This window comes from Megalobrama amblycephala, linkage group LG22 (genome assembly GCF_018812025.1).
Source record: "Megalobrama amblycephala isolate DHTTF-2021 linkage group LG22, ASM1881202v1, whole genome shotgun sequence".
NCBI lineage: Eukaryota > Metazoa > Chordata > Actinopteri > Cypriniformes > Xenocyprididae > Megalobrama > Megalobrama amblycephala.
This window is the reverse complement of record NC_063065.1, coordinates 24,117,756-24,132,148: the sequence shown is the minus strand read 5'-3', so window position 1 is coordinate 24,132,148 and position 14,393 is coordinate 24,117,756. Positions and strand designations below refer to the sequence as shown.

At 35.4% G+C, this 14,393-nt stretch overlaps 1 protein-coding gene across 1 annotated transcript in view; it reads right to left on the bottom strand.

Annotated features, from left to right (window-relative positions):
* dpp6a (dipeptidyl-peptidase 6a) overlaps positions 1–14,393 on the bottom strand; it is a 380,416-nt gene that overhangs the window by 81,054 nt on the left and 284,969 nt on the right. The window contains 2 exon segments of the mRNA XM_048173881.1: positions 11,617–11,698; positions 12,328–12,380. Coding sequence (XP_048029838.1) covers positions 11,617–11,698; positions 12,328–12,380 — 135 coding nt within the window.

The window sequence follows — 14,393 nt, the reverse complement described above, 5'->3', positions numbered from 1 at the left end:
GAACACAAATTAAGATATTTTTGATAAAATCCGGTGGCTCAGTGAAGCCTCCGTTTTGCAATATAGCACCATTCGGAGCGTGAATCAAACTGGCAATGTCACATGATTTCAATAAACTAGGCTTTATTACATCATAGGTGTTTCGAAATTTCAATGGTTCACAACCGGGGGGTGTGATTTTGGCAGCTTGATACACGCTCTGAACCACTGATTCGAAACAAAAGATTCGTAAAGCTTCGAAGCTTCATGAAACGGTGTTTTGAAAACGTCCATCATTAGATATTGTTGAATAAAGTCATTATTTTTTCACATAAAAAGTATTCTTGTCACTTCGTATCATTAAGATTGAACCACTGTTGTCACATGAACTGTTTTAAACATGTCTTTAGTAGCTTTCTGGGCATCTGAAAGTGTTAATGATGTTGTTGGCAATGGAGGCCTCAATGAGCCATCGGATTTTAACAAAAATATCTTAATTTGTGTTCCGAAGATGAACAAAGATCTTACGGGTGTAGAATGACATGAGGGTGAGTAATAAGTGACAGAATTGTTATTTTTAGGAGAACTAACCCTTTTATGTAACTCACAGGCCTTTACACAGTTTTTTCTTTGTTTTTTTTTTTGGGAGTGTCAGTATCCAAGCTAAGATCATCCCTAGAGCATTCAGAAGAGTCACCTAGTGGCTCAATTTATGAAACAACCTCCAAAGCACCATCTTTAAAATAACCTCTGCACTCAGAAATGAAAAGAAACACACTCCATGCTTAAGATCACAGAAGAAGGTCCTGAGGGAAGATAACAAGACATTTTGACATTTTAAAAGGAAAACCTTTCAGAAGAGAACAGTCCTTGAGCAGACCAAAACGAAGAGCATACAAACATGTTTAAAATTTTAGACCAGCAGCTAGAATGATTATAATGAATGTAGAGTTTCAGATGTTGACAACATTTGAAAATGATTCAATGTATTTTAACCAAATTAAAAGTGATGAACAATCTAAATTAATTAATAATGATCTGAACAAAAGCTCATTTTACTTAAAATTTTATTTATTTACTATTGTTTCTTTATTTATTTATTGACAAATCAACTTTTGTTGTACATCTCTTCACACTAAACTATTCAAACAGGAATAGTTTTCCCTGAAAAGGTCAGGCAAATTTGTGTTTCAGACATACTTTTTCAGTGTTGCCCGAATCGAACATGTCAGTGTTTAGCTTGCACAACCTCTGTAAAAAATTAAAGGCAAATTGCCCAGTGTTTTTCATCTAACCCAACAGTCCTATGAGAAATCTATATTCTTAGATAGGAATGACTGTGATTGCAGTATTGTATTTTTTCCCCCAGTGCTTCTCATTTACTTTGACCTTCATCGAATACTGTAATTAAAGCTAATTTTCTTGTTGTGCTTCCAGGTGAAACTTCATTAAGAATTTAGATCTTTTCGCTAATGTTATGGCTAAAATATCAGTTAGTGGTTCCAGTACTGCAGTCAATTCATTCATTTACCCCCTTAATGATACAAATATATATTTGTATCATTAGTTTATTTAATTTATTTCAATGGGTTTCATTTTGCATCAATCACATGTGGTATTTTGGGACTGCAACTACTAATACACTACAAAGAAAGATTTGAGAGGCTGTTCCACAACACTCAAAACCCTAATAAAAGACATTTATTAGGGTTAATGTAGTAATCTGACCTCTAATGCCAATTAACAATAACCATAGACATGCAGACTTTTAATGCCTTCTAGCAATGCTTTATACCTTAGTAAATTTATTTTAAGAAGAGAAAATTGCTAGAGTGGCTAGGAAAATCTGGCACCCGGACCAGGTCAATACTCTTGAATTTATTACATTGCCATCAGTATGTGTGGGTGCTTGTAAACCCACCATTGGCTGTAGAAAGGGGTCTATGTCCTATAAAATTTTTACGTGTTATGAATTCATTCATTTTTTTTTTTTTTCTTCAGTATGTTTGCAAAAATACATACTGTTGCAAGCTGACCCAACTCAAATCAATGGAAACATCCTTGTCCAGTCCGTGTGGTCCAATTTCATCATGCACATCTTGATGTTGTTTTTATGTGATGTTTTACTGGGAGTTCGTGTACTGCACTGAATGTGAGGGGTGTTGATAACATATCAGAAAGACTATTGACAGTGGACTAGCTCAGGAGAAGCATTGATTTGTAATCTCTCTTAAACACGCCACAGCTACTTCAGACAGCACTGGATGACATATAATGATTTATTCAGGCATGTTTGAGGAATAGTAAACAAAGAAAAAACAGAGTATATGCATACAGGAATGAAAGTTAAGACTTTGCAATGCAAATTTAAACAATTTAAAACCAAATATATGTCAAAAGGGGATTTCTGAGATTCATGCATGCTTAATTGTATTGAATTGTAATATATTTCAAATCTTATGTGTATATTAAACCATTGTTAAAAGACAACATAGTAGAAGTAATTATGAAATTACATATAAAGATGTACTTAAGTCCTACTTAAGTGGGTCAAAAAATACTCTAAATATCAGCTAATTGCATTTAATATAAATTTAAACTATAATATACTTTCATTTGAATGCAATCAAGTGTCAAACATTACATTTAATTTGTACTTAAGTATATTCTTTAAAGTATATTATTTCTTTAAGAAGTACTAAGTTTAAAAGTGTTAAGTTGTAAGTGTAAGAGTGCCGTTTAATAACAGCCAGTTTAAACAGAAGCATATTCAAATGGCATTTAAGACAGAAGTCTTTTACTGTATATTTGTTTTGAACAGTGAATTTGAAATATTTTAATGCTTTAAAGGATTAGTTCACTTCTGAATGAAAATTTCCTGATAATTTACTTACCCCCATGTCATCCAAGATGTTTATGTCTTTCTTTCTTCAGTCAAAAAGAAATTAAGGTTTTTGATGAAAACATTCCAGGATTATTTTCCTTATAGTGGCCTTCAATGGCCTCCAAACGGTTGAAGGTCAAAATTACAGTTTCAGTGCAGCTTCGAAGGGCTTTAAACGATACCAGACGAGGAAAAAGGAGCTTATCTAGCGAAACGATCTTAAAAAAAATACTTACGGAAAAAACGGAACTCGTGGCTCGTTCGTTCCATTTTCAAAATTTTATTTGAAAGTGAACTAATCCTTTAAGTGGACATGGATTCGAATTATCCCAATGGCAGTTCCTCAGAAGAAAGAAAGACATAAACATCTTGGCATAGGATTTTATTTGAAAGTGAACACACATGGCTAATTTTTAATGTCTGTCAATAGAAAACATGGTCTAGTTACAACCTGATCTCACAAGAAAATGTAACTATTTTGGCAATTTTGTATGAATTCGTACAATGCGAATCGTATGAAAACGTACAATTTATAGAAAACAACAACAGCAGCAACAAAACTAAGCGCGAAGGTCCACCACTAACCCCACCCCTAAACATAGCTGTCACTGGGGTGGATCGTATAAAAACATACAAATAATATCAAACTCGTACAGATTAGCCATCAATTCGCAAAAAACTTAAAATAGTTATGAACTGTCATAATCTTGTGTTGGTAGTTATGGTATCTACCAGCAGCTGCTAACAGGTATGTGATCCCTCAGCAGCTCCAGAGTAAATAGCTGCTTTATCCATTTTCCTTTAAATAGTTGATCATAAAATCATGGTTGTATGCAACATTTCAACACCATTTAAAGTGCACATATTATGGTATTTTAAAGGGTCATAATTTTGTTTTGGAGGTCTCCTACAGTAAGTTTGCATGCATCCATCCGTTTTCAGGCACCTAAAACGCTGTTGTCGTGTAAATGATCGCCCCAAAACGCATTAAAAGTTTTTATGTTTTTAGTTGAAAACAATGTCATGTAAACAGCCTCTTAGTCTATCAAAATGCATTTAGAATGCCTCCAGAATTCAAGTCATACTCAAATATAATTTTAAACTGATAATAATGGGCTCTGTGTGTGTGTGTCAAAAAAGCCCCTGTATGAAAAAATGGGAAATAAGCTTTTATATTTATATAGTTTAATATATATTAACCAGTAATTTCTTAAATACTGGAGAGAATAAACCATAATATGAGCGTTTATGTAATAGACACTCAAGCGCATGCATAAAGCTTCATAAAGACCGGCAAAAGTAATAATTATGAATGTGATAAAACACAGCAAGGAGACATTTTAATTGTTTATTAATAAAGTAATGTTTTCTGAATCAGTGTCGGCTGCAAATATCAGCATCTCATCATCTCCGATTACACGCCTAAGAGAGAATGATATTCGGATTGGCTGCATTTAGGCCTATTTTTTTTCGTTTTTAGATATTTCAATTTCTATAGTATATTTCTCAGTTGCGAGGCAATAGCCTCTGATTTCGGTTCTGTAGCCTGTAAGACGCGCTCCAGTTCAGCGCCAGTGATCGCGCCAGCGCCTGCCATATTGCTAATTTCCTTCTTATTTATTAAATCCAGGCAATTGATTGATGAAACTTATTAAAATTAAGATACAATTTTTACAAAACGAAATTCACTTTAAAGAAAGGCTTTCTATAAAACAAAACTTAATGAAGTGGTCAAAATCGTGTCTGACCCACCCGTGTCTCCCGATATATTGCGCATCTTATGTGCATTTACTCATGTTTCGCTTTTCATAATCAAGTAAATGAATTTAAAATATAACATAGGACTATTTAAACATAAATATGAAACTACATTTTCTTTAATGGCTACCAACGCGTTAGTACAGTCAGAGAAATTTCATGTCGTGAGGAAGAGCGGATCATGGCACGAGTCGGATCAAGAATAATTTATTCTTAGACATTTAATATTGGGGGCATTCAAGTATTTGCATATTTAAAAAAAAAAAAGAACAATAGTTACTTTCCCTGGTAATTAGTTACTTTTATAATGATGTAACTCAGTTACTAACTCCGTTACTATTTGTGAGAAGTAACTAGTAACTATAACTAATTACTTTTTTAAAGTAACGTGCCCAACACTGAAAACAATGTCATGTAAACGGCCCCTTAGTCTATCAAAATGCATTTAGAATGCCTCCAGAATTCAAGATAAGGGGCAAAAAAGCCTCTGTATGTCTTTTATATTTATATAGTTTAGTATAGTTAACCAGTATTCCATGACAAGCACCATTTTTCTCTAAATATCAGCATGATTACAAATGATATATTGATTTTATACAATGTACAGTTTAATAAACAAGCAGTTTATATTAAATGACTTACATTTTAGGGTGTTTTCTCTGGGGTGTGAAAAAAATCCGAACCAACGGACCAACGAACCAAACTATTTCAGGAAATGTGTTATATAAAATGCAGCAGTGCTTGATTGTGTGTGTGAACACATTAGTTACTGCAGTTAAAAACCAAAGAGCGCCTCTTCATCTTAAAACGCTGTGTAATCACTCTTCTCCATGCAAAAATGCTGTCCCCATGAAGCCTTGATTCCTCTAGCTGCATATAATGTTTGCATGTGTCTCAACACAGTCTATTAGACAGCACTGGGAGATCCAGAAAGATCGTGCTTGAATTAGTATGAATGTAGTATAATTTAACAGCGGGAATGACGGCTACATTCGTACAGTGTTACAGTGACAGTAGGTACTAAACAAGCCACAACATGCTCATGAAGCGAACTTGTCAATCATTTTAAAGGATGACGCAGAGCAAACTCTGACCAATAAGGGGACAGTTGTACACGCATGTGACTTGCATAAACACATTTAGGTACGCTTTGAAATATTGCCTTGTGAAAGCAAACCGAACCAAGAAGAAAATGCAACATTGTAACAAATTAAGTCCCTGTTTCGGAACAATGCAATCGATCACCTCCTGGCGGTTTTAATTTCACATTTAAAGTATCTTTTCATTTTATAAATAATTTCAAATAACAGTATTTAACATTTTATATTTTCAGCATTTCATTATTTATGCATCTGTAACTGCTTTTGACTGATTAACTTTAATAAAGTTTAATCTATAGTTATACAGTTATACATTAGATTACAATTTCTGTACCTGAAAAACTCCTGTTTAAGCCTACATAAAAAACAAACAAACATGAAAAACACTATTTATTTCACTTATATGTTTGTTCTGTTGTATTTATTTGTGGCATTACTTGTAATTTGATTATTTGTTCCTATTTTATTACTTACTGTTGACTTGTCTAACAATATTTAAAATTTTAATGAGTTAATCTAGTAGCTTTTGGTGACATAACCTTATTTATTAAGGTTACATGTATCAAAAACAAAGAAAACAATAACATTTTTTGGAAGTGCATGCAAGGTGAATTTGCAGCGCCTTCTCGACAAGACGACAAGACGAGCTGAACTCTTCCATTCTCCGCTACAACTACAGTGTTTGAGGGCCGGTCAAAGTAGACGCTGTTCGTGGGCATCCTATTAAGACTGGCTGGCATTATGCAAATTTGTTACATAGGTTTGTCACGGGAATGAGTATGAAATTGCTAATAACTCGTTTCAGCAGTTCAGAATTGATTCTTTCTTTTAGTAGAACGATAACTTTATTTGTCATACACTTTGATCTTTAAAACTTTGCAGACCTTTTACATTACACACTGCATGAAATGTAATATTCGAAAAAGCATAATGGAGCAATAGACGGCTATAGAAATATATAGACGGCTTGAAATGCAACGTTGGTTTTAATGTTGGTTCCAAAACACTATAAAGTGGAGCTGTATGAGAGTGTGCAAGTCTCATGGTAACTTTAAAAATAATAATAGGATCGCAGTGTGAATATTATAAAAGCAAGCAATCTCCATAAACATCTGCGATTCAAACGCATTTCCATTTCCTCCATGAAATATTTCTCCATCGAAAGGAAAGAAATGGCTTTCAGATATTGACAATAAAAACCAGAGCAAACACAACTGAAGAAATCAGAAAAATTCTTCTGCCAGGTCAGTGAAAATGTGCAGCCCATGAATATTTGATGAGCTGAATTTTTCTGACTTAATTTCAGTTCAAGGTGTTCTGAACTGACAGGTCATCTGTACTGAAAAATAAAAAGTTGAGATTCTCAAAACATGAGCCTTCACATACAGAATACGGTGTGAGAGATTTATGCTCTGTATGCTTAAATATGCATGTTGAGATGCGTAATGCCATGTTTTGCATTCACACATCTAGGACATAGCACTGAATGACAGGATGTCCTAATTATTTATTATCGCACACTCATAGTCTCTGAGATGAGTCGAGTTGGTGAGCTCTCCTACATGTGGAATCATAAATTCAGTCAGAGTCTTTTGTGTGTCTGTGTGTGCTATAAACCACTGAGATTATTTCCAGGAACGGAGGGAGAGAGGAGGAGGTGGTCTTGTGATTCACTTCTGCTGTTGGATTTTGCCCCTTTTCAGGGATCTAATGTGATAGAAGTAGCTGCAGATTGGGGTTGTCACCAGGGGTGGTTCTAGGATTTTATCCTCAAGGGGACTTAGCCTTCAGTGAGAATGTGTAGCAAGAGACCATTGCCTCTTTAAATCGGCAGCACTATAGTAAATCAAAAGTAACCTTACAGTACTTAAATTGCTACCAAATCAATAAAAACATTTTGTGAATGATATATTGATACCATTCTTTCAGCAGTACAGTTCAAGTTGGCATACATATTTTCTTAACACTTTCCCCGCCATTGATGGAATTTTCCAGCTTTCTGTGTTTTTATACAGTAGGAGGCGCTATTAGGGGCCGTTCACATATCGTGTCTTTTGTGCGCTCAAATTTGTTACTTCAGATGTAAGTGTGCGGCAGGTGCGCTCATAATGGAAGCAACGTGGTCGCGACGTGCATTTTCCAGGTGCATCCAGATGAAAAATTCTCAACTTTTCAGAATGCCGCAAGTGCACCGCAGGTCATGTGACAAGAACCACCCAATCAGCTTTGCCCTTTCCGTAACAAAACATCGAAAGCTCAGCCGAACAGCTGATCATAGCTGTACAGGGTGGTTTTTATATCTCACCTACATAAATCTATCTGGAGGTAGAGCTAATGCAAGGGCTAGAAATCAATTTATCCTTTGCTGAAGCTTCATTGTCCTAGTGGAGAGCGAAGTTCATGGTGGCATAGAAACGACAGACGCCACGGGAGTGCAAGCGCTTTGGAAAGAAGGAGAAAGCGGCGCGGCTGGACATTTCACACGTTTTTAGACACGATATGTGCCCCTTATACATCTTCTGAAAAAGTAAAACACATACAAAAAAGGAGCAGAAACAAGCGATGAAAGCATTGCTTATGTACGTTGTAGTCTTTGAAAAAATCTAATTTGCTGCATCATTCAGAAAAGTTTGCAAAAGAATGTTTTAGTACAAATACACTATTGTTTGTGGTCAGTACAATTTTTACAAATTAATACTTTTATTCAGCATTTATGCATTAAACTGATCAAAAGTAATGTTACAAAAGATTTATGTTCCAAATAAATGCTGTTTCTTTTCTTGGTGTCCACAAAAATACTAAACAGCATAACATTGATAATGATATGAAATTCAATTCAATTCAATTTCACTTTTATTGTTGAAATTTCTGGAATGTTTCTTTTCTTGAGCAGCAAATCAGCATATTAGAATGATTTCTGAAGGATCATGTGACACTGAAGACTGGGGTAATGATGCTGAAAATTCAGCTTTGCCATCAAAGGAACTAACTCAAACACAAACCTTTGAACAGTAGTGTATACGTTGGTACATTTACTGTGTATTGTTATTTATTGTTCTAATGGTGCATGTAAATGAAAATGACTACATATTATTCTCCCTTGATTTTGTTACAAACATTGTGGAAATCATTCATTGATTATTTTTAACTAGATTTTTTTACAGTGCATTAGCTCTTTAAACATTTCAAATTTTGAATCCATTTTGCCACAACTGTTTTGGGTGTGAGTGATTTTGTCAGTTTGGTCAATATTGTTGTTTGATTAATTTTCTCACCATAATTGACAGCAGCAGATCTATCATGCTGCATGAACACAGTGCACAGATCTGATATTTTGACATATATCTGATTTGTTTTCATACCGCATGTTTACTCTCACTGAAGACCAAACCGAGTGTGTTTACACCAATACTTCGCCAAGACAAGAAATTACCCAAGAAGTACATCTGAATGTTTACAAGTGCAGGTGCATTACCGTGAGGCGTAGCCATTCTTCTCAGAGCACATATCCAAATTTGCATGTGAGCACTCGACTGCAGCTGCCTGTCAGTCGTATTCCAAATTGAGTTGGCACTTGTACTACTGATACCAAAGACTATAGATATACAAATATGATATTATTATGAATGGGAGAAAGTGCAACAAGCCTTCTAAATAAAAGGGCCAATCGCTAATTGGTAAAGTGACTGCGTCACTGCAGCTGCCTTTAGAAGCTTCGGAAACTGCTATAAAAACAGTCAATGTTCTGAGACTGGGTTAAGACTGCACATGCGCATTGGCTGGTCTAGCCTGAAAAATTCCGTTAACCAATTCAGCAAAGTCCCTTTAAAGGTGCTACAGAGGATCTTTTCGTCGACTGAGAAACCAAAGACTGTTAGTGAGTTTTTGAAATGAGCGCATGCGTAAGAACAACCCCCCTTCCTTTCAAGGGAACGCCTCCCAAAATTCGTGCACGAGTATTGGAACACGAGTGTTTACCACCGGCATTCGCTGTGTCGTGTTAGTGGATTCATTATGTCCGACTCACCGCAGGTAACTCATAATCTGCAGTTGTTACTCCTGTCTCCTGACAAAAACACTGCATGTGGCACCTGTGGAGTGTGGAAAGTTACTGGAGCGCGCAGCCGCGCACATCTCTCACAAGGAACGTCACGGCAGTGATTGACAAGCCAGAGGGCCAATTGTTTACGCGATGATCGCGTAAACGATTGGCTGATGTTTTTAAGGCCCTACCTCGTGCACAGATGATGTATATTAATATTATTCCTTTCAGTGCACCTAATAAATAGTCTTTTATCAGTTAGTAAAGACAGTTTCAAGTAATATTGCAAAAATGTATAAAACAAAACATCCTCTGTAGCACCTTTAAGGCAGGTAATTTCTTTCAGTGGCCATCTTTGAAATGCCTCTTGGGTAGCTATTTCAGTCATGCAAGTATAGCTCCTATCTCTTTGAATGGGGAAACATCAAATTCTCCAAAGCTGTTCACCAAGCTTATGATTAAATTTCATATTTGAAATCACCAATAAAATCTAAAGTCTAAACACAAAAATCATGAGAAAAAAAATGGCAAGTCTCCTTTCTATATACTGTGAAAAATTCTAATCTAATGGGAAACTTCATGTCATTTTACAGTAAAACACATTTTTGGAAGTGAAAAAGAATGTCACCTTATAATTTACAGTGAAAAACCATGAATTAACATTCCCAGAATTGTCTGTGTATGACAGCTCACATTTGATGGTTTTAAATGTAAATGACTATCTTTCTTCTTAGTTTTTTTTTTTTCTTATCAGTTAAGTATATTAGGGTTTTATGTTAATTTTATATTGTTAAGATAGTATTTACCTCGCCTAATGGAAAACCTAATTGTGATAAGTTTTGATTCATCCTGTTTTCTCTTTACCACCTGTGTTCTGGTGGTTGTCAGTGTGTGTGTATATATATATATATATATATATATATATATATATATATATATTAAACTAATTTAGTGTTAATTTAGTATTGCTAATTTAGTATTTTTTATTTGCTTGTATCATTTTTATTATTATTATTATTTTTAAATATTACTATTTAGGTTTAATATATTCAATTTAACATTATTAATATTATTTTATTTTTATTTTTTATTTACTTCCACTTAGTAATTTTAGTGCTTTAACTTTATTAGCACTTAATTAATACTATTCTGTCATGACAACTCTCGGGAGATTGGTATGCTAATAAAGATTAGCAATGTAATGGATATGGCAATGCTAATGTTAATGTATTTGGTCTTGGCGTAGTAGATCTGCTACACTGCTGCTGCTGCAGAGCAAGTACCGAGACTTGCTACAACCAATACATTCAGAGACATTCCTGTGAACATGTAAGACATGCTGCTGCACATGTAACATACATGAATTAACCCCCCATAGCAGTTCTATACAGGTGGAGCTGGGGAAGGTGGAGGGTATCTGAAAGCGCAGTGGACACTGCTAACAGCAAACACTATCTGTATTTGTTTAAATGTTGAGCCGCAGCTCACTGGCCGCTGATGCAACAACAACCAATAAGCTGTGATATGCAGATAATGACATGATCGCTACCAAATGAGTAAACAGTCTGCGCCATCTAGAGTTTCATGCCAGAACGACGTAATTAACACTAAAAAACACTTATTTCAGTTAGATGTGAAGGCAACATATTTTCATTTTCATGTCATAATTATATTTTATTTTATTTCAGCAACAAAACTGCTTTTAGTAGTTTTAAGTTCAATTAAGGATAATAATTTTAAATTTAAGTTAAATCTGTAACACCTAAAATTTCACTACTATATTTTTTAATGGTAAAGTTCTGGCAGTTTTTACTGCAAATTTGTTTTTACAGTGTGGGAAATGTCATCTTTACCAGCTGCTGGCCTCGCGGTCCCCATCCTGCATACTGCAGGTGAGCGTTTCGCACTTCTGGAGGGTTCAGAATCCATGTTTCCCTGTGAAAGAGAAGCAAAGACATTACTAATCGACTAGTTGGTTGTGGGATGACAAGTGGACTAGTTGACCATCCAGACCCAGACAAACTGACAGGCAATCAGTCAAACATTCATGTCTTCAGAGGGCTAACAGAGAACACTTCCTCTATGTGGTGCAGTGGAGCGTGTGCCAACAGATATTGATTTCGTCGCGGTGTACTACACAGCCCAACACAACAGCACGGCGAATAAAGCACCATGAGGGAATTCCTGCAGCAGGAAATCTAACAGTGATAGTATATCCCTGTGCGCTGTTAAATCCGGCCAGAGCAGCGGCCCAGCGCTGTGTCAGCATCTGTTCCATTTGACAGAGCTCATAAATATAGATGCTTTATTCTACTGCCGATTATAAAGGCGCTGTGCACTGCAGGCCCAAAAATTACAGGTGACACGAGCTGTATGTCTCTGTGCTAATCACAGGACAGATGTGTTGGTACGAGGTAGCAGTATGAAAAGATTGAGTCATCTGAATGGCTTCAACAAGTGACGTGAACAGCAAAATGCTGCGTCGATGTTTTCCTCGGTTGTATAATCAATGACAAATGGACTCTGTAAACTAATGCGACTGTTATATGAGCTCAGCAACTTACGGAGTTTCCAGGCTGCAAATGATGTAGTCCGCAGTGAAGGAGTGCTCGTAAACCTGAGAGTTTGAACAACACAAAGACAAACAGAGAGAAATTAAATTGTTAAAGAACAGCAGGAACTTGCACTAAAAGCGCCAACAAAGCTCTAGTAGCAATAACGTTTGAGAGGCACTACAGTGATTTTAACACAGTTAAAGGGTGATTTTAGCCAAAACGTTAACAGGACATTTTTGCCATAGTAAAATCACAGTAACACACCACACTGAAAGCATTTTGGCATTTTTAAAACAAAAGCAAAAGCTATGGTAAATGTAAAAGACACCAAAATGTTTGATAAATAATACAATTAGTGGAATTACAGTACAAAAATAGAATTTACATTTTCAGTAGACAATATGAATATTTTTTTCTGTGCAAAACTCACTGGCACAAATCACTGGATCTATCAATAAAAAAACATATGCTGCAAAAATACAATACTGACTTACTTCGTCTCTATTGCAATTTATTTATTTATTTATTTTTGAGTTTCTGAAATCAAAAATGTCAGGTTGCATCTGTCCTGATATTATAATAAAGAAAAAAGGCTTTATTAAAATAATGAAATTCTTGAAAACCTTATTAAGTGCTTTATTATTGTTTCTTAATAATATTATATTATTATATATTACATAATTATATTATATAATAATAAACCGATATCATAAATTATTAATATAACCCAAAATAAATATAACCCCCCAAAAATAATATATATATATATATATATATATATATATATATATGGAGTATAAACATGAGGAAACACAAATGCCAAATTCCCGTAATCATTCATCACAATGAGTAAAACCAAAGAATATAGTTCAGATGTGCAGCAAAAGATTGTTGAGCTTCACAAAATAGAATGAGGCTGTAAGAAAATAGCTGAAAAATTGAAAATCCCCATTTCCACTATCAGGGCAATAATTAAGAAGTTCCAATCAACTAAAGATGTTACAAATCTGCCTGGAAGAGGACGTGTGTCTAAATCGTCCTAATGCACGAAAGAAAAGGAAAGTTTGAGTGGACAAAGACTCTTCAAGGATCAAAGCCTGAGAATTGCAGAGATTAGTTAAGTCTTAAGACTCAGAAATCCTAAAAACATGATCAAACAGCACCTACATCCCCACAAGTTGTTCTGGAGGGTTTCAAGAAAAATCTGAACCTCTGCTCTCATCCAGAAACAATCTCCAGCATATTCAGTTGTCAGACACGACTGGAACGTCAAACAGGACCGGCTTCTATGGTCAGATGAAACTAAAAAAGAGCTTTTTGGCAGCATACCCATGGATTTGGTGCACACATGGATAAAAAGTACCCCATGCCCACGGTTAAATATACTGCTGTATCTTTAATGTTGTGGGCCTGTTTTTCTGCTGGAGGTCCTGGACATCTTTTTCAGAAAAATGGTATCATGGATTCTATCAAACACCAACAGATAAAAAATCAAAACCTGACCGCTTCTGCAAGAAATCCAATAATGGGCCGTGGTTGGATCTTCCATCGGGACAATGATCCAAAACAAACATCAAAACCAACACAAAAATGTGTCACTGAGCACAAAATGAAGCTTCTGCCATGGCCATCCCAGTTCCCTGACCTGAACCCTAAAGAAAATGAGTGGGGTGAACTGAAGAGAAGAAGCACCAACATGGAGCTGGGAATCTGAAGGATCTGGAGAGATTCTGCATGAAGGAATGGTCTCTGATCTCTTGTCAGGTGTTCTCCAAACTCATCAGGCATTATAGGTGAAGACTCAGAGCTGTTATCTTGGCAAAAAGGAGGTTGCAAAAACTATTGAATAAAAGGGTGCCAATAATTGTGGCCAAAGTGTTTTGGAGAAAAACATTTATTTCATAATGTGAGTTTCCCCCCACTTTCAATTATTTTCCTTCACTGAAAGCTTAGAGTTTTGCTAACTTTATGAATTAAAGATCAAAAGGATAAACAATGCAGATTTGGACTTCATCATCAGCACTCCCTTTATAATGGATTCACTCCCTTCACTCCCTGTCCGATCTTGATTATGT